We start from the raw sequence: 25,565 nt of genomic DNA on the forward strand, positions 1-25,565 counted from the left end.
AGTGGGGGTGTACCAAGCCAAGGCAAAATTTGTTTTGTCATATATAGAAACATGTTTTGTCTTATCGTGATTTTGGTACACCTCCACTTAATCTGGTACCCCTGTTAGCAATCTTCTTGAAACGCGGCATCTTTATTTAAGAATCTTAAAGAGGTGGGTGATATTGTAAAGAACATATTTTTACGGTGAAATGGACTAAGAACAAGTTCCCATTCTCAAACATTAGACAAAACTTATACTATATTTACATACTGAGAGATTAAGAACAAGTTCCCATTCTCAAACATTAGACAAAACTTTAAGAATAAAAGAATTTAATCTCAGACATAACTTTACTACAACCGCTAATACTATCTATATCATCTTCTACCAAAAGCAACATCAACGGCCTCTAAGAGGTGTCCATCAATTTGTAGGGGCGGCGACGGTAGCACCATCACCAGAGCCACTAACACCAGCACCACTATCATCACCAGAACTGGAAGCAAACTCAGGCTTAATTTCTTCCAGTTGTTGAAGTACTTGTTGGACTTCTGGCCTTGCTGCTGGGGATGGATCAACACAATGTAGAGCTAGTTTCAAAGTATTAAGCAATTCATCTCCTGTTGTAGAAGCATCTCTCATTAACTCGACATCAAAAACTTCATTTGTCCATTCTTCCTTCACAATTGAAGCAACCCATTGTGGCAAATCAACTCCATGCATTGCCTCTCCAGGAGATTTCCCAGTTAGAAGTTCTAATATGATAACTCCTAAACTGTAGACATCAGTTTTTGTGTTTGCTTTCTTAAGTTTCGACAGTTCTGGAGCACGGTATCCTAGAGCTGCTGCTGTTGCAATCACATTTGAATTGACAGCAGTGGTCATGAGTCGTGACAAGCCATAATCTGCAATTTTCGAATTTGTTTGTTCGTCAAGTAAAATGTTGCTAGACGTCAAATTCCCATGAACCATGTTTTCGTTGTGGTGAAGATAGCTTAAACCACGAGCTGCACCAATGGCTATGTTCATCCTTGTTGGCCAATCAATGGGCATATCAGGACCTCGAGCTGCATAGATGAACATAAGAACAATTGAGAGGAGTTCAAATCCAATTTCATCTTAAGAAACAGAAATTAACTTTTCGCAAAAACAATTTGAAGCTGTACAACTATTTCTAAAAACAGCAATTGAACCAATGAATTCAAGCCCAAGCTATAATGTAGACAGAAAAGAACTTTATAGAGTTGGTTGAAGTTGCTTACCATGGAGGAAAGTTGCAAGACTCCCTTTAGGCATGTAATCAAACACGAGAAGCTTTTCTCCTTTGGGGCCTAAATAATAAGCTCTAAGAGCCAACAGATTCGGATGTCGAATCTTCCCGAGCAAATTAACCTCTACTTCAAATTCCCTAGGATTCCTAGCAATCTTTTCCCTCAATCTCTTCACTGCAACTTCACTGCCATCCTCCAATGTCGCCTTATAAACTGTCCCGTAAGTACTTTTCCCCATTATTTCTGCAGTTGCACATAAAAGATCATCGGCCGTAAATGTCAATGGCCCATCAAAATGCACTAATTTCCCACCAGCTTCACCCCCAGATTCCACTTCAGGCCCCATTGTAGCTGCACCCTTCTCTGTGGTCACAGCTCTTTCGGTACCAGCCTGAGTGCCCTTCGTTTTCGAAGCAGATCTTTTTCTAATCAAACAGCACAGTAAAATACAACAAAGAAGAAGTAAAACTGCAAGAAGAGATCCTGCAGCTATGAGAATTATATCTTTAGTACTCAATCTACGGCGACGGTGTGGCAAAGCCGCGGATGATGTCGGTGAGATACTAGGTGGAGGAGATGGACATGGGGTTGAAGCTGAATAACCGCAAAGCTCAAGGTTTCCCATAAAAGAAGTTGAATTGAATTTTCTCAGTAGAAGAATCGGAACAGCACCGGACAGATTATTATAAGAAACATTCAAGAATTTGAGATTGGCTAAATCAGTAATTGAATTTGGAATTTCTCCAGATAAACTGTTTTCAGATAAATCAAGCTTGGTCAGACTAGAAATGTTACCAAGACTTGCAGGAATTGTACCAGTTAAATCATTATCCGAGACATCTAGTATTTGCAGCTTTGATAATGAGCCAATTTCTGTAGGAATAGTCCCATTAATCTGATTATGACCCAATGAAATCTCTTGCAGATTACTCAATTTGGCTAATGAAACAGGAATAGGTCCAGTAAAATTATTATACTGAAGTGCCAAGAAAGTAAGAGCAGGTGACTTTGTGAAACTAACCGGAACAGAACCCGATAAACCGTTAAAACTAAGATTAACATAATAAAGCTTAGTAGTGTTTGCTAGAGTGTAAGGGACTATCCCATTGAGTTTATTATTACTAAAATCAATAGTTTGAAGCAATGGACAAGAACCAATTGATGGTGGAATATTACCGGAAAGACGATTATTAAAGAGCTGAACACCTCTAAGATTCGGTAAAAAACCAAGAGATGTAGGAATTGTACCAGTAAGATAGTTATCATGGAGACTAAGCTTGCGAAGTGCTTGAAGTTGTCCGATTTTTTCAGAGATTCGACCACCAAACCCTTTCCATGGAAGCTGAACTACAATAACTTGACCTTGTGCACATTTGATTCCAGCCCATCCACCTGAACAAGCACTAACACTGTCGTTCCAGCTCCGTAAAAACCCTTTCGGATCGATTAAGTCGTGTTTCACTGCTTGTAGTGATTGATAATCGCCTTGAGTTACAATAATTCCGTCCCATTTTGCTGAAACTGATTGAATGGCTAAAAATAGTAGAAATAAAAATAAATGGTTTGAAATCAATGAATGATGATTTCTCTTCCATTTTTCTTTCTTTTTACACTGATGAATTCTTCTTTTCATTAGAAACTGAAATGGGTCTGTGTTAAACCCACACAAATTCACTATAGACATTGATGAAGCTGTAGGTGATGAGCTGAAGTGAAACAGAAGGAGTGATAGTGTGAAACAGGAGAAAGGCAAGAAGAGAAATGGGTTTTGTAGTGAGAGATAGAGAGAGTGAGTGAGGGAATCTTCTCTTGTTTATGGGGGAGATAAATTTGGTGGACAGAAAATGAGGTGAATTGGAGAGGGTTCAGTGTTTTCAGAGAGGCTCTCTCCAAATAATGAACCTAACGGCTAGTTTTAAATAGTATTTAACATTTCTAATTGGTTGGGAAATTTATTTACACCTCGATTCTTAGGTCCTCTCTTTGACTCTATTTTATCAGCTCCTCTTCTTCCAACGGCTATATCTCGTGGGTCCCACACCTTTGGGCTTTGTGGTGGGTGAAAGACTTAAACACCCTTCACTTCTTAGATTTGCTGACTTAATGAAAGTGCTTCTTGAAGCTTTAGGAGGTGCTTTTTGTACGAGGTTATTGCTTATTTGTGTGAAGTCATTTTCTACCTCGCGTTTTTAGGGGCCACTCGAAAGGATTTAGGGGCCAATAATAAAACAAAAAAGGTCATTTAAAGGAAAAATGTAGCCAGCTCTTATCTCGCGTAATTCGTAATGGCGAAATTACCCTTATATATTCGGAGGATATGATAACATTGTTATCCTCCGATTGCAATCAGAAGCCAAAATATATCCCAGACTTCCGATTGTAGTCGGTGCAGTATTAGAATGATTTGTGTTCATTAATCGGGAGTGTACACAGCCAGCCATAACCACTTGGTTCGTGTTTTGGATGCAGCGTTAATCGGGAATTAAATATATTACAAAACCTACCGATTATAAATTGCCCCAAATTCAAATTTTGAAAGCTACCATAATCGGTAGATATGCTAAATACAATACCTATCGATTATTGGTTTCTCCACATTCAACTTTCGTCAAATTAGCCGTTGGAGTTTTTGGGAAAAACAAAAAGAGCCGTTGGACCCTAAACCTATATGAAGAAACTCATATCTATCACCCCAATTGCACCAAATTCTTTCCTCTCTTCAGTTTTAATTTTCATAACAAAAAACATGGATATTGCTTTTGCCGAAGAAGAAGATTGTGCTATTTATAGAGCGTGGGTTGTGGTAACTGCTCATGATCGTGTTCACAAACTCCACAAATCGGAATCCGAAGAGCAGATATGGAACCGTATCTTAATGGTATTTGAGGCCTTAGATGGTAATCGAATTCGAAGATCATCCAATGACATTAAGATGAGAAAGAATGCGCTCGATAAAGAGATTGACAAACTTGAAGATGATGAACGGTTTGTTAGGAACGCTTTTCCTTGGTGGACGTATGAAAAACGAGTAAGTATCTCTGTAACTCTAACTCACATTAACAAAAGTTAGTACTAACTTGTCACTCATTCGTAATTTCAGAGAAATCTTGCGGATCGCCGGTATGTGGACTTCTACGGGAAACGATTTGAACATGAAGGATGCTACAAAATCAAGAGGGACAATTTCTATGGTCACTGGAAGTTATGATCTGTTTTAATACTTTTATGGTCAATTAGGAGTATGGATTTAGGTGCTTTTGACGAAATTGTAAGGTTAAGGCCGTTTGAACTTTATGTAATGGATGTAATCGGAGTATTATTAATATAAAAACTAGCAGATTATACGAAATCGGTAGATTATTTTGTTAAACAACCTACCGATTGTAATATTCGGTTATGTTATGAGTCAACTTTCTTTCCGATTATGGTGTTGTTTGGTTCCAGGAAACAGTTTTTTTTGTACTTGTAATATTCGGAGGATAATTTTTTTGTAAAGTTCCGAATGTACGATGGCCCAAAAATCAGAATTTGGAAAAACTTATACTTTTCAAATTTTGTCTTTGAAATAATCGGAAGTTAAATTAGTTACCAAAACTTCCGAATATGGGCTGTCTAACCTTCAATATTGGCCCTTGGAACCACCTGGAGCCATGGCGTGGTTTGTTTTGAACTTGTAATATTCGGAGGATAATTTTTTTGTAAAGTTCCGAATGTACGATGGCCCAAAAATCAGAATTTGGAAAAACTTATACTTTTCAAATTTTGTCTTTGAATTAATCGGAAGTTAAATTAGTTACCAAAACTTCCGAATATGGGTTGTCTAACCTTCAATATTGGCCCTTGGAACCACCTGGAGCCATGGCGTGGTTTGTTTTGAACTTGTAATATTCGGAGGATAATTTTTTTGTAAAGTTCCGAATGTACGATGGCCCAAAAATCAGAATTTGGAAAAACTTATACTTTTCAAATTTTGTCTTTGAAATAATCGGAAGTTAAATTAGTTACCAAAACTTCCGAATATACCACACAAATCATTGTCATTTGAACTTGTCTAACTTAGTACCCAAACAAATTTCCAATGTACAACAAAAATCATTGTCATTTATCTGCTCTTCTTTACTTTACGACCGTGACTACCTCCCAGTCCTGCACGACCACGGGTTTGAGCACCTTCAGTTGGAGCAGCTTCAGTTGGAGCAGCTTCAGCGCTCGATGAAGCTCGAGTTCTTTTACCCGTCTTTGATACTGCCACCTTGGGCTGATGCCTCTTCGTGACTTTCTCCCCAAACTGGGCAGCATAATCTTCGTTATCCATATTATCAACTAGATCTCTAGCCTCTTTGATCTTCTCAGCTGGCATGGGATCTCCGCTCTTCAGGCATGCAGTTAACATTTTGGAAACACGCTTGAACCTATTCACCTGTTTTTTATACGTAATGACATAACATCAAACGGTAATTACCTAAGATTTATAGGAATAATATAAAATGAACAAAAATATAAGAACACGCACCAGTCTATCATAACCAGCTGGTTTGTCTTTGATGATACAATTATAACTTGAACCCGCCGCAATAGTGTTGGATTTGATTTCACGGATAACCAAAAGATGTGATACCTTGTTATACCAACTCATATAGTCTGGAGAATTTTCATCACCTCGGGTGGTTCGTCTACCAGTGTCGATAATGAAGTCATTCCTCTTATCCCAGTTATCAAGAACAGTAGGTGGGCCTGTGTGAACAATCGTGAGATTATCACCACTAGAAGAGCACAACTCCAACTCCAATTTGTAGTAATCCCCCATTTTCTCCACAGGTTGCTGTTGTATATACCCGTGTTGTCGCATCACCCTAGAGGGGTTATACATCACATATCCTATGGGGTGCCACAACGGTCCAAAATAAAGGGACAAGTCCGACCGAACATTTATATGCCCACTGGATCGATCTTCCTTGTATGGATCAAAGCATACGTCTGAGGCCTTCAATTGGTCCAAAATCTCCCTCATGCGAATCAATTGCTGCTCTTTTGTCCTAGAACGGTTGTCTTCAAATATATACTTTTTTCCTCTAGGAGTACCTTTGCACCACCCCGGGTTCTCTCCGGCCAACTTCAGGATAGGGAAGTGGTCATAGATCCATGCCTATATACATAAGAAACCAAGTTTTAGTAAATAGATTGTGTATATTTGGTAGTAATTTCCAAACTTTATTTCCGATTATATATAATCGGAAATAAAACTGAATACCTATCCGCCGAATACCAAACATTCGGAAATAGAGATGGATCATTTCCTACCGAATATGCGTCATTTGGAGTTCAGTAACCTATAGTTTTTCTGGCCTGTATATTCGGTAGTGATTTCCAGACTTTATTTCTGATTATATATAATCGGAACTAAAACTGAATACCTATCCACCGAATACCAAACATTCGGAAATAGAGGTGGATCAATACATTAATAAAAAATAGTAATTTTATTACCTCGGTTTCGTATATTTCTCTGGCCCATGAGTCTTTGTATCCAAATAGCAATTTTCCTCCATCCGCCGGTAGACCAAGGATTGTGCCTGCTAGAATACTCTTCTTCTTCAAGTGCTGAGGGACAAGATGTGATGCTTTCTTAGCAATATCCTTCTTTACACCATCTTTTCCTTTTTTGGCTTTTTGGGTACCACTTGGTTGTCCTTCTTCTTCTACTCTTGGCACTGGATCAACTGGTTCAATTTCATGGTGGGGTGTAACTTGTGGAGCAGTTGGTTCTTCACTTTGTTGAGCGGCTTGTTCAACACTTGGTTGCACCCCTTGTTCACTGCCTTGTTGTTCTACACTTTGTTCAGCACTTGGTTGCACTCCTTGTTGACTGCTTTGTTCTTGTAAGCTTTGTTGAGCACTTGAATATCTTTGACGCTCCTTTCCCTCCTAGCACTAGCTGTCACTTTCTTCCTCCTTTCTCGACTTTGTCTAAACAACAAAGAAAGGAACAATATTTACAAACTATACAATCGGAAGACAAAGTATGGAAATATAACCCGAATGAACACATTCGGAAGTAAAAAGACACATACTGTTCCCGAATACAAAACAATCGAAATATAACTAAACATTTTTACAACCGAATATGCATCAATTGGAGTTCAGAAGCTGTAAATTTTTCATCCTACACAATCGGAAGACAAAGTGCACATCTATAACCCGAATGTACAAATTCGGAAGTAAGAAGACACATATTTTTTCCGAATGAAAAACAATCGGAATATAACTAAACATGTTTACAACCGAATATTCATCAACTGGAGTTCAGAAACTCTACAATTTTATCCTACACAATCGGAGGTATAAAACATTATATTGTCTTCCGAATAAATACTGGCCCCAAAATGGGATTTTTCCTATATCAGAAATTTTGATATTTTTTCAATATATACATTCGGTAGTGAGTGTTCTTCCGAATACTCTGTGTCTGCTTAAATATATTCGGTAGCCAGAAAATTCATTAAACTACCGATTATTAGCAGTTTGTATCCAGGAAGATATGGCCACCAATATTCGGCAGATAATCATCAAATCTTTCTCCAGAATACTGTCGATGTTCTTGAGAAATGAAGAACACGACTACATTCAGAAGTAAATGAGCATGAATATCGTCCGAATCTGGATAAATAACCGAAAACCCTAGAAATTTTTTTTCTCGATTCGACGAATTAAAGCGAAATAAACACCAAAAATGATAGATTCTTACCTAATTGGGGCCATTTGAAGTTGACGAAGTGTTTGAGTATCAGAATCGCCACCACCGACTACATTGCCGGGTACTTGTTCTTCGCGTTCTTCTTCATTTGCAGCAAGATTTTCTTTATTTCTTGCTAAAATCCCAATCTTTGGATCGATACCCCGAGCAACATTTTTGGTTCTAGGTCTGTGGGTTTCATTTCCCTTATCCATTGTTTTATAAACGAATCGACGATATTTTGATTTTACGATTCGCGGCGATGTTTCGTTTGAACGAGGAAAGTTTTTTTTCTTCCACAATCGGAAGATATGAAACTGGAAGAAGAAGAGTTGAAATGAGTAGAATTTTTTTTGATTTGGTTTTTATACGGTTTTACCAGAAGGACATTTATGTAACTTCAATATCATATAGGGTACCCCTTAACTAGAGTCTTTGAATGGGTATAAATTGATGGCCCCTAAATCCTTTTGAGTGGCCCCTAAAAACACGAGGATTTTCTATATGGAGTACAATTTAATTTACTTGTTTCTTTCGTTTTTGGATAATTAGATGTCTTTTTTTTTTTTACTTTGGAATATGTGATTCTTTCGTTTTTGGATAATTAGATGTCTTTTTTTTTTTACTTTGGAATATGTGATAAAGACGGTGCAGTAAACGAGAAAGGAAAGTTTGTGAAATTCAAAGCGTGGAGTTAGTTATTGAACGGGTTTAAGAGTTCGAAAATTTCTTCTGTGTAATACCGATGAAAATCATAAATGATAGTACTCAATTTCTTCGTGTAAAATCGAGGTGAAATCATAAGTAGTGATGGTTTTCAACAACCGTGGTCGCAACTCATTAAGGGGGGCACTGTTTTCTGGTTATTATTATGGTCACAGACTCGCAGCTCAAGTAATTGCCGAGGAGAAAATACCAACAAGAAATAAACATGTTGAAACAGTGAATAGTTCGATTTTTACCATTAGTACGAAGCAATTGCCTATCTCCAGGAGGGGGTTGCAACTGCCCAAGTGGCTCAGAAAAAGGGTTTGGAAAAGCAATCCTCTGAAGTCTGAACTCTTGCAAATGACAACCTTTAGTTGGGCTTGGGCAAGAAAGAAATCGAAAATACTCACCCTGGACCAGAAATAAGGGGGTTTTGCCCAACAAAGACAGATTTTATCTACTGCCAGGTTGATCAATAGATTTCGAAAAACACAGATATTTAAGAGCCAGATCAAAACAGATTACTCTAAGTAAGACTCATACTGTAAGTCACTCAAACGAAGATGACACCTTCTAAAGCAATAATGAGGAAAACCTAGAAATTCATTGAGAAAACAGAATATTTAACAAGACACAAAAAGATATCCGAAAGTTAAAACGAAGAGAGAAGCATGCATGCCAAAGTTTAAAGAAAAGCTAAAATGAACAAACCAAGCACTTGCTAACTACTTCAGATCCCGGGAGCACAAGTCGACTATAGGTCGTCACCTGGAACAAGCTTTCGTCGCTTGTAACGAACCATCACGTTGCCTTTCACACCAACAACCATCGCATTCCAATCAATCTCTGGAAAGGGTGAGACCAGCTCGAATTCAAAATTCCTCAGCAAATGACTCCATATTGCCTTGATTTGTAAATATGCAAAGGGTTCACCAAGACATCCATGTCTTCCACCTCCAAATGAAATGTAGGAAAACGCTCCTGCTGCCTTGTCCTCTTCCCTATCAGGTCCAAAGCGATCAGGGTCGTAACTATCTGGATTCTTGTAGATATGTGGGAGTCGATTGGCGAATGCTGGGGATGTAGCGACTATGTGACCCTTTGGGATGTGGTATTCTTTTCCTTCCTTGGTCGTTACATCGAAATCGGTGTGTGAGCTACGTAATAACATAATCAATGGGGGATGAAGCCTCAAAGCTTCTTTGATACATCGATGTAAAGTGTCCATCTCTGACAAAATGTCGTGGTCGATTTTACCGCCATGCTTTTTCATCAGGTTTTTCTGTTCATCCACGACTCCAGATAAAAATTGCTTGTTCTTCAAAAGGTAAGCTCCTGTCCAAACAGAGGTAATGGAACTAGTGTGCTGACCAGCAAACAGAGCAGCAATGAGGAGACCAGTGACCTCGAGTTCAGTTGTCGGCCGACCATCCTTGTATTTAGAGTCAATAAAGCACTGAAGCATGTCATTTTCACATTTTCCTGTTTGTTTACGTGATGCAATGATTCTAGCGAAGATCTGTGCAAGTTTCTTGCGGGCATGGTCACGACGGCGATGAGCTGGGATGGGAAGGTAAGGGAAAATGACACTAATTGGGAGCATTCCAGCATCAAGGTCATGGAAGAGAGCAGATACGTCATCAAATAGCTGATCTCGGACTTCTTGACCCAAGAGGCATCTACTTGCGGTCAAAATAATTAGGTGTTCCAATTCATACTTGAGGTCCACTTCACCACTCTCACCCCACTTTGAGAAATAGTCCTGCAAAATTTATAATAAAAGATAAACAGTCAGCGCCTGAGGCTTACTACATGGAATAGCAAGATTCAATCTTGAGGTTCAATTGGAATGATAAAACTCCAATCAAAATACATAACCTCTCGTTCTTCTAGTTTCGTATTTTACTTATGTTACATCTAAGGTAGTATTCCTATATATACATTACAGACATGCATTTATCACCAAAAGACAGCTTATGGCTTTTTTCCACACGTATCGAGCAATTGAAGAAGCAGTTGTGAAAAAGTCCTGGTTTACCAACAATAGTCAGGAATAAGGATAACAAACTCAGAAGGAACTTTGAAAATGAATCTTAAGCTAAGATAAAAATGTAGAGGAAAACTCTGGAGTCGGGACTAGTATTTCAAAACTTAATGAAGGAAACCCAACAATTAGGCTTTCAACTTGTTCTGTATCTGTACCCTTAACCATAGGCCGCTCAATACACTTTCTTTTATCATAGGAAAAGCTTGAGTTTAACACTTGCAACCATGAACCAGAATACTATGATCTCAACTCAAAAGTACCCAGATCTGAAAACTGAGACCATGACATATTACTCGTCTAGCGGTCAGATACTAGATAGTCAACTATTGCACTGTATGCAACAATTACACAAAATAAGGATTTACTTGTTTTTATTTATTGGTGAAACAATAAGCACACTACGCAAACATCTTACTCTTCTTCTAATCTTTTAACTTTTCATTTCATGGTGTGTATTTGAATGATAAAAGTAAAACCTAGATATGACTGTATCAATGCAAAACAACCAGCCAGTCAGTGATGGTTTGGATGCCCACCTAATAGTCTGACACGGGCTATCAGACAAACAAACAAACAATGCAAAACAACCAACTATCCAGACAACAAAAATGGTCAAACAGAAACAAACCACAATAAATATAAGTGCTGACTATATCAAACCAAATCTTATCTAAGGACTTCAGTTGGTGTGTATGTGAAACATCTCTGTAAGCTCGATATTCAACACATTAGAAGGTCTGAAAGCAATCTAACAAAAAGATTCAAAGCCCCATTGGCATCATCAAATAATCATCTAAACTAGTGCACGAAACCACATTACCCCATTCCAAACTCTCTCTAACCTACACTTTCTAAATCAAGCAACTGGAAGTAAATAAGTAGTTTGTAGACTAAAATTATCAAGGAAACACAAACAAACTGTAAAGCTGATTTAAGTATTTGACAAGATCCATACAAAAAACTCAAAGGCAAAGAAACCAAACAAAAGTAAATAAAAATGAACAAACAATTACCTCAGCTTCGGAAACCATCTGCTCCACATATCCTTTCAACTTAGTCACCCTCAATGACTCAGTAAAGAATCGAAACTGTTCTTGCCGAACCGAATAATCCACATCGAAAACAACACCAGGACCAAATGTAGGCACATTAAATTGATAAACCTCTTGTTGACTAAGATCAGTTTCAGGAGCTTTAAAGAAATGTGATGAAACTTCAGGTCCAATAAAGAAAGTAATCTTCTTATTAACTAGATTCACAGTGAAAACACTACCTAGTTTTGGATACTCTTCTCTAAGCATTATAATTGGACCTTTCATAAATCTAGCTAATCCACCTAGTAATGGCCATGCTTTGACAACTGGAGGTAAGTTTTTCTTAGATCCAGACATGAAAAGACTAGAAAGGATCTTAGCAACGACTAATGTCGCCACAATTAAGATTCCAACATTGAATAATTTAATCTCTTTCAAATCCATAGGTAAATTAGCGAAATCCATAATGAATTACAAATCCGATGAAGAATCGAGTGAAATCACAGCTCTTTCTTGCTCGTACAAATACCTAATTCAAACAAAAACAAAAGTCAGTCAGATCTATAGTAATAATAACGAAATCATAAACAATTGTGAGAACTGGAAATCAGGATGACAGAATTGAAGGAATAAGAATCAAAAAATCAAAGAAGTGAAAGAAAAATGAACCTGATTCCTAGTTAGAAAAATCGGCAGGCGCCATTAAGAGAAGACACACACAGTCTGTCTACAAGAGCAGAGAAGTAGAGACTTGACGGAGAGAGAGATGATATCAGACAGTTGTACTTGGTTTTATATACTCGTAGCAAGCAGATTTGATTCAGGTTCGATGATTTTGAAGTGGAGGGTTTTGGGTGACACTTGAAGAGTGTGGAGAGAGAAGCAAGTGGATGTGGTTATCACGATTATGTTGGGATGGAGAACGGAAAGTCAATAGTTATCTTCACCCACTTCTCCTTCATCCAACGGAAAATCATAGTTCGTTTTGGGGTCGACACCGGCTTCCGGTCCTCGTCGTATGGTCATCCGCAGCCACGACCATATCACGTGGGCGATTATCTGAACGCTGAGATCCTAACTCAGCAGAGCTGTAAAAGAAGTAGAACGGTAGAACCTAACCTTCTCGGCATGTATACAACCAGGCAGTGGCTGCAGCCGTGATTTACCAATATAGGATGTCCCGTTAGAAGGTGGTGTTGCAAATTTTTGCGCATTAGACTTTCGGCTTTTTGTACGAATAGATTAATCCTAAGTTGATCTAGCCGCAGACGGTTTAGCTAACGAAAGTACAAAAACAACGTCCCAGAGAAGTATATATATTTCGTTTAGTATAATCACGAGTGAATCTCACGAACATGCTAGCTAATATGCCAAATCATTTTAGTCCTCCTCCCACGCACTTCTAAAGGAAGAAGGTGCGATCATAGCTGTTCTGTGACAGCAACTCTGCCAAACTAATATTTTATTTAATAAATAATCATCCCAAAAGAAGTTTACAGAATCTACAGGAACCTTTCTTTTTCCGATCCCTTTTCGTTGAGATTTTTGAGGTTGAGAAATTTGAACTTGTTTATCTCCAAATTAAAAAAATAAAAATAAAATAGGGTCGTCTGTACAGAAGCCGCAACAAAAACAGATGATAAAGATTGAAGAATTTCGGGAAGAAAAAAAATTTGATTCAGACTGATGCCGTTACGTCCACCCAACCACAAACAACAAACAGCGGGCATTACATAATGCTGGTTCGAAAATGCATCTCATGAGCTGGTTTAACAGAACTAATCATCCATTGCATGGGCCTTCGTGTATGGAGTAAAAAGGCAACAAAGTCGCGCCACATGAGAAATGACAGTGATCCGCCATACTATATTTGCATTAAGCTGCGTATAAGATACACCCCTAACTCACACACTACTCATTTTTGGACCTACCATGGATTCAATTTCAGACATCATATGCTTCACATCCCACCGATTTAACAACAAGAAAACAAAACGTAACTAAACAAAGACATAAAGAAGATGAAACAACCGCGTGGAAGAAAAAGCTGAATCACATCAAAGATAAAAACACAGATCGACGAAAGTTATGCTGTTGGCTGTTGCACAAATGACCCAAAATCCAAAATGGACGGAGGAAGTAATTGGTACTTGTCAGAATGTCAAGCAGCTCCATTTGGTATGATATGGGTTTAATGCATAAAGCTGGAGGGGAGTTTCAGTTGTTGTTCAACAGATCACAGCATAGAACATACAATAGCCACAAGAGTGCAGAAAATTGCAGCTGTTTTACCCCTTCATATTTCCTACTCCAGAACCAAATACACAAACACAATTGATCCTGTTGCTGCCAAAACAAAAAAAAAATGAAAATAGTAGAAAATTCCCTGAGGGCGCTGCACAATTCAAAGCAACATGAAGCTCCTCCATCATGCTAGTCCAAAATGTTTAACCTACTAGCAATAAGCCTATATATGAAACTGCTAACCTACTAAGAGCAAGGTACTACACATCAGGTCAACCCTTTGATCTTCAATAGCTCAGTGAAAAAGGAACTATAGAACACTAAGAACATTGGCCTGACAAAGATTGCAGAGAAATTCAATCCAACTCAAACAAATGATACCACCAACCTATGCACATCAATTAGCTCAAATCAAGTGACCGTAAACCTGCAGACCAGCATTAACATAACAAAATATAAACAAACCAGCACACCATGTTTGATCAAACCTGTGTAACAGTTCATAAAGCAAGGAACAGTCCACACTCCACAGCAACTACATTTGCAACAAACACAACACGGGATGTGTACAAAAAACCTATACTTGAATTACTTCAAATGAGGTTATAGAGGTGTTATCACCTGAAACGTGCCAACCATCAAAAGCTACTGTTCAAGTCGCCATCGCTTTATTCAGCACTGTTAATTGCACCGATTTGGGAGTACTGGTGAATCTCTAATTCCGTAAAATCATGATACTTAATACATGAAAAAGAACCGCATTGAACCTGTCAAAATCTGATTACCACGGCGTTATAGCGTAATGATACGACAACTACATCTGTATGAATAACTGCGCCTCCTAATGTATTATATTAAGGTCAGTCACTTATCTAGACTGTTTATAACAGCTATATTACTTAATAAAAAAAACACAAGCAACCATTTGATCCTCATAAAATTGTGTTGTACAATCAGGCTCTCACTCTGGTATATTCAACCGCTTGACTTGCAGCTTGCTAACACGTTGTTCAGAAAGTTTGACTTGAATTTTAGACATTGATTGTGTTATTTTGTACATACAACATTTTTCTACCGGTTTGTTGCATAAAAAATGGGTCAGACCTCAGAAAAACATTATCTAAAGATTCTACCTGCTTTACTTATCATTACTGGAGCAGGAAACCTAGGAACCACAGTCTATTTCACAATCTGAATTTCAAGTCGCATTAGGCTCAAAATCATTACTTTGGCTTTCCGTTCTACTAAATCCACTCAGCCTAGCTACAACATATTCCATATCTAAGGGAATTGCTCACTATCATGCCACACAACAAATCTAACGAAAAGATCAATGAGAATGCCAAACAAACTACAGAATGGCATTCCAAATACATCTTAAGATTTCTAATATCTTTTGAATTCAAGGGACAAGATCACTGAGAATGCCAAACAAACTACAGAATGGCATTCCAAATACATTTTAAGATTGCTAACATACGGAAACAATTAGATTAACAGAGCTAGATAATAATTTGTATATAATAAATCGTGATAAACAGAAACAACTCCGAAGATTCAGCATTAGATGTTACAAATATTTCTACCTGTATCAAAAGAGAAAAACAGATCTACAGATTTTCCATTGTCTAGATCCAAATCTACATAAATTTCAGACTTAATGAATTATATCTACCAAAAAATTGGTACCAAATTTAAAATATTTCCCTTTAACCAACCTCAGCCAGGGCAATTAGATCTGAGCAACTTAGATATGATTACACCCTTGATGCTACAACAGGAGCGGCGGCAGCAGCGGCAGACGAAGCAGCACCACCAAGGAACGAAAGGAAACCAGTAGTAGCAGGCTCTTGATCATCAAGAAACAAATCTTCAGGAACCCTAAATGCACCATGAACACAAACAATAGCTAATCCAACCATAAGTGCAGAGATAAGTAGAGATCCAACACTTGTTAAGAAAACAACAACAATCGTAAGAACAACCAAAACACCCAACGTTTCACGATCACTAAACGTACGGCCCATAATCACAAGTGGTGAATCAGATTGTTTGAAGATGTAAAGAAACAGCCATGAACCGAGGAGACAGAGAAGAACGAAAAGAGAGAATGGATGGGTAAGAAGAGATAAGGCAAGAACAGAAGCAAGTAGAGTAAAATAGTTTATACGGAAATAAGAAAAGTTTTTGCGAATACGAGATGCAGCTTCAGAAACGGAATCAGGACGGTTTAAAGCAGATCTGTCAACGAGTTCTAGCCATGGACGACGTTGAGAGAAACCTTGACGGACTGAATCTGAGAGACGTGATATGAATGCACGGAAAGCTGGTGTTGCGATTTGAGATGGTTGAGAATTGTTGTTGTTAGGGTTTGAGATCGGAAGCGTAGGAGCGGACGACATCATGGGAGATTACCGAACTCAATGCTGTAGTTTCTTTTTTTTCGGATTTGATTTGATTTTAAAGCGGAAGAGAACCCGGAATTGTTAAGGATTTTGAGATTTGGAATTGGGAATTCTTTTTCTCAAGGGAGAAGGAAAAAGGAAAGTGAGTGGTGGTTTTCGGTGAATTATTTTTATTTTGGTGGTGTCGGTGAGATGATAAAACGAAAAACTGCACGTGACCGAGAGCTACCCATAGATGCTAAAAATATGAGCCATGATTAATTATCCTAGTTTAATTGGACCCAAAAAAACAATTAGGGGCTCTACTAGAGGACAAAAGAGGTCATTAAAACTCAAATTGAATCCCTTCTTAATCAAAATATTTTTAAATGGTCCCTGAATGATTAGTATTAAAATTCAATTAAGTCAAGTTAATTAGTGTGGTTAGATTATGTTAGATTAAACTCAGATTTTAGAATTAAATTTTATTTTTTTTCTTTTTTTGTTGTTGTTTGAGTTGAGAAGAAGAAGAGGAGGTTTTAGAGGAAAATTTAGGATTTTTAGAAGTGAGTAATTCAAGTAGGGGAAATGATGTTGGGGAAGGTTCAAGCAACAAAGATGATTGTGTTGATGGTAAGATTATCTTAAATTCTCCCATGGATTGGATGTATGTCACAACACAGAGAAAGAGTCGTCAATGTCGAGGGATGTATACCCCAACGAATCTAGAAAGTCGTCAATGTATTGACACCAAAAATGACGACTCAAACCTGCAACTTTTCCAGGTTATGAAAAATCGTCAGGGTATTAAAAAAATTCATTGACGACCCTCAACAGTCGTTAATGTTTAGACTGTTTAAGTGACGACTCTAAACTGTCGAAGATTCATTAATGGCGGAAATGTACAACAGTTTTGGATCGTCATAAAAATGATCAATTCCCTGTCGACCCTTTGGAAGGTCGTTACTGTTTTGGTTACGCATTTGACGACTTAAATAGTCGTTAATGTTTTAGAAATGTCGTTATAGACTATCGTTAATCTCTAAAAAGAGTCGTTAGTGTATGACAGTTTAGAGTCGTTATTGTTTTGATCATGATGTATATGACGATCCTAAACTGTCGTTACTGTCGGTGAAGGGTCGTTAATGAGGGTCGTTACTTAAAGAAAAAAAATATTAATCAAGGATAAAATAGTATATTCATCTTCCGATTTTTACACCCCTGGAAAATTTGGGGGGCAAACAAAATTCCATGACCCCGAATTAGAAGTTATGGCCCCCAATTAAACTAGGTTAATTATGCCTTGATGGAAGGCTAATCAATGAAGCCAACTGTTTTTTGCTTTGTTTTGCAGCAAAATTGCTACCCTGGCAAGGTGCTCAAATTTGAGAGACTGAGCACAAAATAGAAAATGTAGTTGGTAACTTGAAGGTAAATTTTGTGTTCAGTAAAAGGGTTTATATGGGTAATGTAGCACCAAAGGATGCTCTAGATTCAATGGTAATGTGCAAATTTTGGCTCATATTTTGTTCTAGCAAAGGATGCTCAAGTAAAAAGGGCTGATATGGGTAATCTAACAAGTCTGATTTTGTGCACACTCTCTAACGAGTGTTCATGCGAGTCTGTGACATTCCTTTCATCTTTTGATTTTAATTGTAGGGATTATTTAGCAAAGGATGTGATCATGAGTTGTTTTTCTTTGAAGAACAGCCAGCAGGAATATTGTGGATAGCCAAAACGGGATTCCACATCAGAGGATAATCTCCAAAGGACTACTTGAATATACCGTTTCCAGAAACTGCTTAATGGATTCTGGATGGATGATTAGATTCTTGGATTTGCTTTCACGTTTAAAATTGTTATAACAATGAAATGGTGATGGGAATATAGGAATTGTTTTATTCGTTTAAAAGCTTCTTCTCGTTTTCATCTTCCCCCACTTGTTCACGGGATGTGCATCTCATTGAAGGCTGGATGGGAATAGGGACCATGCCTACCTCTGTACCTGTTCCTTACAGAATGTGCTATTTTCAGTTTGCAAGAGAAACATAATCGCTTTCCTGAAAAGGAAACCTTTAACCACAGAAAAAATCGTCGCACCTATAACTTAATGCATCACCGATCTTGCAAAATAATTTACTCGGTAGGTAGAGAGGGAGGTTTTGGAATTTAATTTGGTGAACATTTTACGTCACCCCTGAATGGGTAAACACCAGACTCCTTGAGAATGAACATTGCCCTTTAACTGAACTATAAACCTGACAATTACTGCACAACTTTTTATCGAGTAATGTAGATCACTGTATAACATTTATGGTCCATCCTAAAACTTAATGTATTACTCCATCAAAATGATTGAAAGCAGGGTTTCCACTGTTTGTTCCAGCTAATTCCACGTTCTCCTAAACAAAGGTTCACAAGATCAAGTCAAAATGGAATATGTTCATAGGATAGGACCATAGGGTTAGTAAAGACAGAGCATATATGCTACCAAACTATCAAAATTCAAGAGGAAAACTTTCTCTTCATATTTTGCTGATGACTTCTCATTGAAATGTCTCTATAAGACATACAACTACTTTTATGACACTTACAAGATAGCAAAGGCCAAATGCAGCGAATAACAACTTTTTAAATCTTTCCTATAAGTTTCTCTTTGTGTATGAATGTAAAATTATACTTAGTGATCCATTATAAGATTCAAGTCGATCATGATTGTGTACTTAATCCCTAAGTAAACCATTACATCCTTAAGTAGGTTATAAGATGACCAATGCCCAACTAATCTCTTTGAAAATTTTCACATTCTTTCTTAATCGGGAAAATTTAGAATAAGAGAGGTTATTTTCATGACCAGTAGTTCCAATAATTTCAGGGATCATCTGAAAAATGATAACCATCAAGGATTTTTAGAACGTAAAGCAATCAAAAGAAAATACTATCTAGAATCATCCATACTACTTGCAGAGATTAGAAATTGTAGGGACCAAATAGAACCAATCGATAACGAGGAAGAGCCCCTGATCTGCCAAACTCTACTTGTACCGGTAGGGACAGCTGCAGAGAAATAATTCAAGCGGCAAATCATAAATCTGACCACTCTACATTGGAACTGCTGTTGGCGAAAACCAAACTAGATGACCTTATCTTTTTACGCTTCTTTAAATAGGACGCATGTTGAGTAAGAATTCATAATCTTTTTTCTGCTAGCCATGAGTTCTTATTGTTCTCCTGATGTATGGGCGTGGATCCAAAGCCTTCCACCAATTACTCAGTGGAAAACAAACTCCATGTCCATTTGTATCTTTTCCTCAAAATCAACTCAAGCATCACTAGATCTCACAGTAAGCAAAGTCGATCAAAACTACCACACGTCTATCTCTTTCTCCATTGTTGCAGATTTGCACATCCCCATCCCTCTTTGGACCTCCAAATCTTTCAAACCTAGTCTACAAGCTTCAAAGTTGTTAGATAATGGAACAAGTTGCATTCTGTTCTGTAATCTCGTTAAGAACATACTTAACTATGGTCCTACCAAGAATATTTCATTTCTTTACATCCCTTCCTTGGACACAATTGGCAACTTCAAGGAAATCTTCAACCTTTCATTCTTTACTCTTACTCTTCTCATTTGTATCTATGAAGTCCCCAAAGATCTGAGATTGGAATGTCTAGAAACCATTAAGAATCATTTGGTTGGTTCATATTCCAGAGATACTACAAAGACACTCATGCGGTTACTAGGATCAAATATTGAAGAACAATGGATGAGGTCATTAAACCTGGCAATCACTAATTTTATTGCAGAAATGGATGAACAGAACCACATTCTAAGGACACCACTGCCGTTCTCATATGCAATCTCAACAGTTGGACTATGGAAAGTTCAATTATATTGCCCAATAATAGCCATGGAACTTGACACTTCAAGCCATTTGCCTGCAAATGAACGTTTGCAGTTCTCACTAAGACACCAGCAACTGGAGGGCGTGATCCAATTCAGTTACCGGGTAGTAGTTCAGGAGAAGTGGGTTAACGTGATCGCTAATGTAGATAACATAAGGTTGGTAACCAAAATCCTAATTTCACGGTATGAAATTTTCATCTCTGGAGATACCGAACAATCCATAATGATTTGCTCTCATCTGAAAAATCTTGATTCTTGAACAAACTGCTCTAATCTGTATATCTTTTATTACTGTGAACTGTGTGTTTATCTTTTTCTGGTTTACTTTGAACAGGTGTGACGTAATCCGGCTAGTGTCTGAAACTCTCATGAGAAAGCAAGGAGCTGGATCAGCAGAGAAACACTTCCCTTCACGTATATCATTGGAACTTACTCCAACTTTACAAACGAATGTGTTATCCGTGTCGGTGAGCAAATCTTCAGAGAATCCTACTCTAGAAATTGGCTTAGAAAAGACAGTAGAAGGTTCATTTGAAACACCCAATATTCTAGGGCTCAGAGCTGCAATGTCAGAAACCATGACAATGAGCTTAAAGCCGTGGAAGTTTGAGCAATCTATCTATGGATACAGCGCAAACTTGAATTGGTATCTTCACGATAGTGTAAATGGGCGAGAGGTTTTCTCCTCAAAGCCTTCTAAGATTGCTTTATCAAAACCGAAGGCATGGTTTAAAAATCGGTACTCGAGCGCGTACCGACCATTCACCAAGCAGGGAGGAGTAGTTTTTGCAGGAGATGAGTATGGAGATAGTGTATTATGGAAGATTGATAAAGGTGCACTAGGGAAGACTATGGAGTGGGAGATAAAAGGAAGGATTTGGCTAACATACTGGCCAAATAAGCACAGATCATTCTACACTGAGACTAGAGCATTGGTGTTCAGAGAAATTGTGCATCTTTCCCTTATTTAACTACCCTCTCGAAGTTATTGGGACTTTATATATGTTTCAGTGTGCAGAAAATAAAATGATGTGTGACTCTTTGCTTATTTATACCAAATTCATGTTCTTCGAAATATTGTGCCATGTGAGCTGGGTTGCGCCGATACCTGAGGATTATGTTGGTACCCGAATCGGATACGATACCCTCGGATACTTCCCAAATCCTAAAGGTTTTTTCTTCAATTTTTTTAAAGTTCTCTCTTGCTTTCACGTGCTTTGTACATGTGAAGTGGAGAAACACTTAAAAAGAAAATGAAGGAGTTTATTCTCATCATAAAGAGGGTTGAGAGAGGAAGTTCGAAGTTTGCTAGCAATGTGAGACTGAAATGTTGTGAAATATAGGTGTACAATGAGGGTTTGTGGGATTAAATTGAATTTATGTGCTCTAATACATTATTGGTTCCTATAAAACTACACTAACAAAATTATATGTATGCCGTATCGGTCAGTATCTCTATCGGCCATTTTTTAATATGCCGAATCGGACACTGTACCAGTATCTATGCAACCCAGCATGCGAGGCTACGAGCCACCATTCACGCCCATGGGATCCAGCACAAAGAAACAACCTATCCTTCACTAGGCCTGATTTCCTGCTCATCACTAGAACAAGCTTATAAAATGCAACCTTAAATAGTCACTTATATTCTTAAATCATGAATCTCTGTTATGCTGAAATCCCCACAGACAAGATTGGAATATGAATCCATAAAGAAACTCAACAGTCTAAAGCATAAAAACAGATGCAATTCACACAAGAGAAAGGAAATTGTGAAAACTAATTATTTCTACCAATCAACAAAAGATTCAGCAGTGACACGGACTCTGAACCATTTTCAGGACCATAAGTATCAAATAGTTTCCAAGCATGTAAACTAGTTTCCTTTGTTATCGGTGAGAACGCAGTCATGTCTACTTTTATGTTACGCTAAAGAGAGGATGGATTAATAAGTACAAGCACAAAAAGAGTTCAGAATATCATATAACTAAAAATGTTTCGTAATAACAAGATAAGGCTGCCCCTAAATATCCATGCAGAAGTATGTAATGGGGACAATAACCAGGCATAAAGCTAATGGCTTACTACTACAAATATCAATGTTTAGTTAGAGATTAAGACAAGTGGAAAACACACCAGAAGTGATATTCAGAATGTGGTTCCATTCCATCCAAAGTCAGAACGCTGCAGATAAAAGAGGAGATGAAGAATCAGGCAATCAGCACCATCTTTAATAACATTTACTATTTCTCAAATGTTAACTAATTCAGACGTAAAATTCAGCTTCAAACATAAGAAAAATCTAAAGAAATCCAAATAAATAACGAAAACTAGTGAGAAATTGCCTGTGGTTAAATACAGTAAAGAGCTATTTACATGTATCTAGTGCTGGTGTAAAGCATGTAAACACTGTGCAAATTCTTGACTTTGATGTGCCTAAACAAACAGAAAAATGCAATGAGATGACACACACATACACTGAAACTAAATGCACCAAATTTCATCTTTAACCAAATTAGATTCCTTACCTTAGTGTCATGGAATTTGAGATAGAATCTCGATTTTGGAACGGACAATTTTGTTTCAAGAATTGTAGCAATTGCAGCACTCAATTTCTTGTTCGTATCAGAGTTCAAACCCCCAATTGATACTAGCTCACCGTAAGCTGTGGGTTCATCAGTACCGCCAAATAACATCGGAATTGACCCTTTAACCACAATCATCACATACTGCAAAATGAAACCAGAACCAAAAATTCAGGATAATCAAACAAGATTAGTACAGACAGAGAGATAAGGGAAGGGGGAAGGGAGCTTACGGATTCTGGTTTGCCAATGATGTTAGCAACGGATTTGGAAGCGTCGGAGAGGATTGAAGAGATGTCGATTTCATCGAGACTAACATTCGTGAAGAGGTTTAAGCACGGCATTTTCTCTTGTTCTTCTTCGTCGTCTCTAGATTTTCTATTCAAACCCTCAAAATCTTCGGTTTAGCTCATCCACTAATATTCAGCACTCGCGAGTCACCAGAAGAGTCCAAAAGAAGCAAGTACGGTACTAGAGCAGAATAGTGAGATGATTGCAAGGGGAACAGTTTAGATGGTTGCGTGAGAAAATTTGACGGACATATGCCGGTTAAACCAGGCTCAAGCCCGGGTTAGACCTCAAGTCGACTAACTAGTTTTATTTGAGACTACAGTTTTATAATGGATCCGTAAGCCATGAAACTACGACAACTTGACTGTGGAGCAGAATGTGAACAACGTGCTCTACATCAGAAAAGCAGCGGAGGCAGATGTTCGAATTGGTGAGGTGGTCAGATGAGGGTCGATAGTCATTCGTTGATTCCTTTTCATAAGAAAAGTTTTACTTTTGATGGACCCATAAAAGATTGGTTGATGATAATAGGTTTCGATGTAGTTAAATGATGAGATGTTTGATTTAAGATTTTGGTGAAGGAAAAATAATTATTTCAAGCTCTTGGGTCTATCTCTACATAAGAGGGACCGTTTTCTGTTAATGAGAGACCAAATTAAACATCAATTGTTGGCCAGAGGCCAAGAGCCGGGAGGAGGATAGTAGTAGAATAAATTATTTCTTAATTAAGTAGATGAAGTTGGGTCAAATATTGGTTATTATATTCGGTCAAATTCTTCACATGACATTATGACATTTTTGGGAAATATTTGATTGTGGGATCTTTCAAAAATAATTGAAAAACTTCAAAAACATCATCAGAACTCACCATAATACCAAAAATCTCTGTAATTTGGAAAGCTAATTGTTATGAAAAGATTATAAACATGAAAAGCTTTGAGGAAAAAAGAATTATGAAGGTCAAATTCAATGAAAAACAGTAACAAAAGTTCAGTAATTGCGAAAAGATTCGCATGACTCAATCCCTTCTGAGAGTTACGCTTCAGCATATAAGAATTCATTTGTTGTATATTACTTGTCTTATGTGTAATTATGAAGAGTGTGTTTGCCGCATTAACTTATTCATTGCTCATTTTTTGTAAGGTTTTGAGCTTTTTTTGAAGGCTTTGAATAGTTCTTGGATTACTCTTAAAGACATTTATATCTTCAATTGCATCTTGGTATATTAAGTAGCTTAATGAAATGAGCAGTAAGCCTTTAGGCATTAATTCATTTTGGCACTAGTTCATATTATTATTTTTTATAAAGTCCGGAAAGAAAAGGAACTGCATGGTGTGGCGGAGGTTATTACGAAGGTTAAATAGTACATCATCTTCTGATGTCCTTTTAAGGAGTTGTTGAAGCATTGTTCGATTATTCTGAGAAGATCTTATAAAGTTGTGGTTCATTTCTACTTTTTTCTTTGAAATATTTTTATTTTCTTCGAAAATTAAACATCATATTAATGGTTCTGATCCGGAATCAATATCATTACATGGAAAATCAGTAATATAAACCATGACAGGCCAAAAAATATTTGCTCCAACTGGTCGGGTTACGACCTGCTTGGAAAGCTACGACTCTCTGATACGCCACTCGAGAAGTCGAAATTTCAAATTTTTCGGATACTAGCCACCATCGTTCAGGTTCCAATGGTTTTCCTGGAAGCCACTCGTAGGTAGGATCCCCAAATGGGCCTGGCAACTCACAGTACTTCGTCAACCTTAACATAATTTTTCGATATGAATAACCTAAAAGACTTAGTAATCATTTCTGTACCGAGGGTATGAACTGTCATCATAAACAATAACAATCCTTTATTCTCAGATGATATAAGTCACCTCATACGATATTAACTATTGCTTAACTCACAAGTCAAGACAGATGATATGAATTACCTCGAATGGTAACAATCAGATGGCGCGAATTATCATCTCTTCATTAGTAGTATCAATATCCAATACTGCAACTACATCGATAAGATTTCAATTATCAATTATAGGGAAACTTGAATTCATGATGCATGCTAATACCTATTTCATCAATTGAAACAAAATATGAGCTCAGATAAAAAAACCAAGTTCCAGTCATGAACTCTAATTTAATTACATCATGTCAAGTATGTTTGAGCTTGAAATTAAGACATGCATTAAACTATCACACAAACTTATTTCTTATCTTTAACAAAATTGTATAAAATACAACATATAAAGATCATACTAACCTTATGCTTATATTCGTACTAGCATTTTGAGAGATTGACAAATTAAATTAATGCAAAATGAATTCACCCTTATTTCCATTAACCATGTCTTCAATTTGCTAAAAAAAATGAGTTAA

General features: G+C 37.4%; 5 protein-coding genes across 7 annotated transcripts; 1 reads left to right on the top strand and 4 right to left on the bottom strand.

The window, feature by feature from the left end:
* Nucleotides 1–222: 222 nt before the first annotated feature.
* On the bottom strand, nt 223–3,125 carry LOC113308916 (probable leucine-rich repeat receptor-like protein kinase IMK3). Its single transcript, XM_026557365.1, has 2 exons — nt 1,245–3,125; nt 223–1,049 (listed from the first exon to the last, which is right to left on the bottom strand). Exons 1-2 carry the CDS (start codon nt 2,935–2,937, stop codon nt 406–408), a joined length of 2,337 nt encoding a protein of 778 aa, XP_026413150.1. The 5' UTR covers nt 2,938–3,125; the 3' UTR covers nt 223–405.
* A 6,151-nt stretch (nt 3,126–9,276) lies between these two features.
* LOC113309841 (sterol 14-demethylase-like) lies at nt 9,277–12,674 on the bottom strand. Its single transcript, XM_026558359.1, has 3 exons — nt 12,445–12,674; nt 11,755–12,304; nt 9,277–10,456 (listed from the first exon to the last, which is right to left on the bottom strand). Exons 2-3 carry the CDS (start codon nt 12,238–12,240, stop codon nt 9,449–9,451), a joined length of 1,494 nt encoding a protein of 497 aa, XP_026414144.1. The 5' UTR covers nt 12,241–12,304; nt 12,445–12,674; the 3' UTR covers nt 9,277–9,448.
* A 2,833-nt stretch (nt 12,675–15,507) lies between these two features.
* On the bottom strand, nt 15,508–16,609 carry LOC113310536 (PRA1 family protein B3-like). The gene has a single exon (XM_026559235.1). The coding sequence runs from the start codon at nt 16,422–16,424 to the stop codon at nt 15,777–15,779; it is 648 nt and encodes a 215-aa protein (XP_026415020.1). The 5' UTR covers nt 16,425–16,609; the 3' UTR covers nt 15,508–15,776.
* A 1,918-nt stretch (nt 16,610–18,527) lies between these two features.
* On the bottom strand, nt 18,528–23,404 carry LOC113310569 (macrophage migration inhibitory factor homolog). Of its 3 annotated transcripts, XR_003341240.1 has the most exons (5): nt 23,129–23,404; nt 22,839–23,039; nt 22,687–22,746; nt 22,447–22,494; nt 18,581–18,805 (listed from the first exon to the last, which is right to left on the bottom strand). XR_003341240.1 is itself a non-coding variant. In XM_026559290.1 (4 exons), exons 1-3 carry the CDS (start codon nt 23,237–23,239, stop codon nt 22,459–22,461), a joined length of 348 nt encoding a protein of 115 aa, XP_026415075.1. In that variant the 5' UTR covers nt 23,240–23,392; the 3' UTR covers nt 18,528–18,805; nt 22,447–22,458. The 3 variants fall into 3 exon arrangements, 2 of the variants coding, with proteins under 2 accessions (XP_026415075.1, XP_026415074.1); XM_026559290.1 differs by lacking the exon at nt 22,687–22,746 and having other exon boundaries at nt 18,528–18,805; nt 23,129–23,392; XM_026559289.1 differs by lacking the exon at nt 18,581–18,805 and having other exon boundaries at nt 22,235–22,494.
* Nucleotides 19,443–21,686, top strand: LOC113310568. The gene is made up of 2 exons (XM_026559288.1): nt 19,443–20,466; nt 20,645–21,686. Exons 1-2 carry the CDS (start codon nt 19,616–19,618, stop codon nt 21,279–21,281), a joined length of 1,488 nt encoding a protein of 495 aa, XP_026415073.1. The 5' UTR covers nt 19,443–19,615; the 3' UTR covers nt 21,282–21,686.
* Nucleotides 23,405–25,565: the final 2,161 nt, after the last annotated feature.

This window comes from Papaver somniferum, chromosome 9, assembly GCF_003573695.1.
Source record: "Papaver somniferum cultivar HN1 chromosome 9, ASM357369v1, whole genome shotgun sequence".
NCBI lineage: Eukaryota > Viridiplantae > Streptophyta > Magnoliopsida > Ranunculales > Papaveraceae > Papaver > Papaver somniferum.

Excerpts from the sequence above, each read along its gene's own strand:
- LOC113308916 (XM_026557365.1), bottom strand. The coding sequence starts at position 2,937 with ATGTCTATAGTGAATTTGTGTGGGTTTAACACAGACCCATTTCAGTTT. Across the intron at positions 1,050-1,244 it reads TCTTGCAACTTTCCTCCATG|CTCGAGGTCCTGATATGCCC; the intron begins GTAAGCAACTTC and ends TCATCTATGCAG.
- LOC113309841 (XM_026558359.1), bottom strand. The coding sequence starts at position 12,240 with ATGGATTTCGCTAATTTACCTATGGATTTGAAAGAGATTAAATTATTC. Across the intron at positions 10,457-11,754 it reads AGATGGTTTCCGAAGCTGAG|GACTATTTCTCAAAGTGGGG; the intron begins GTAATTGTTTGT and ends TAAATTTTGCAG.
- LOC113310536 (XM_026559235.1), bottom strand. The coding sequence starts at position 16,424 with ATGATGTCGTCCGCTCCTACGCTTCCGATCTCAAACCCTAACAACAAC.
- LOC113310568 (XM_026559288.1), top strand. The coding sequence starts at position 19,616 with ATGAGTTCTTATTGTTCTCCTGATGTATGGGCGTGGATCCAAAGCCTT. Across the intron at positions 20,467-20,644 it reads GCTAATGTAGATAACATAAG|GTGTGACGTAATCCGGCTAG; the intron begins GTTGGTAACCAA and ends TACTTTGAACAG.
- LOC113310569 (XM_026559289.1), bottom strand. The coding sequence starts at position 23,239 with ATGCCGTGCTTAAACCTCTTCACGAATGTTAGTCTCGATGAAATCGAC. Across the intron at positions 23,040-23,128 it reads TCATTGGCAAACCAGAATCC|TATGTGATGATTGTGGTTAA; the intron begins GTAAGCTCCCTT and ends TTCATTTTGCAG. Across the intron at positions 22,747-22,838 it reads TCAAATTCCATGACACTAAG|GCACATCAAAGTCAAGAATT; the intron begins GTAAGGAATCTA and ends CTGTTTGTTTAG.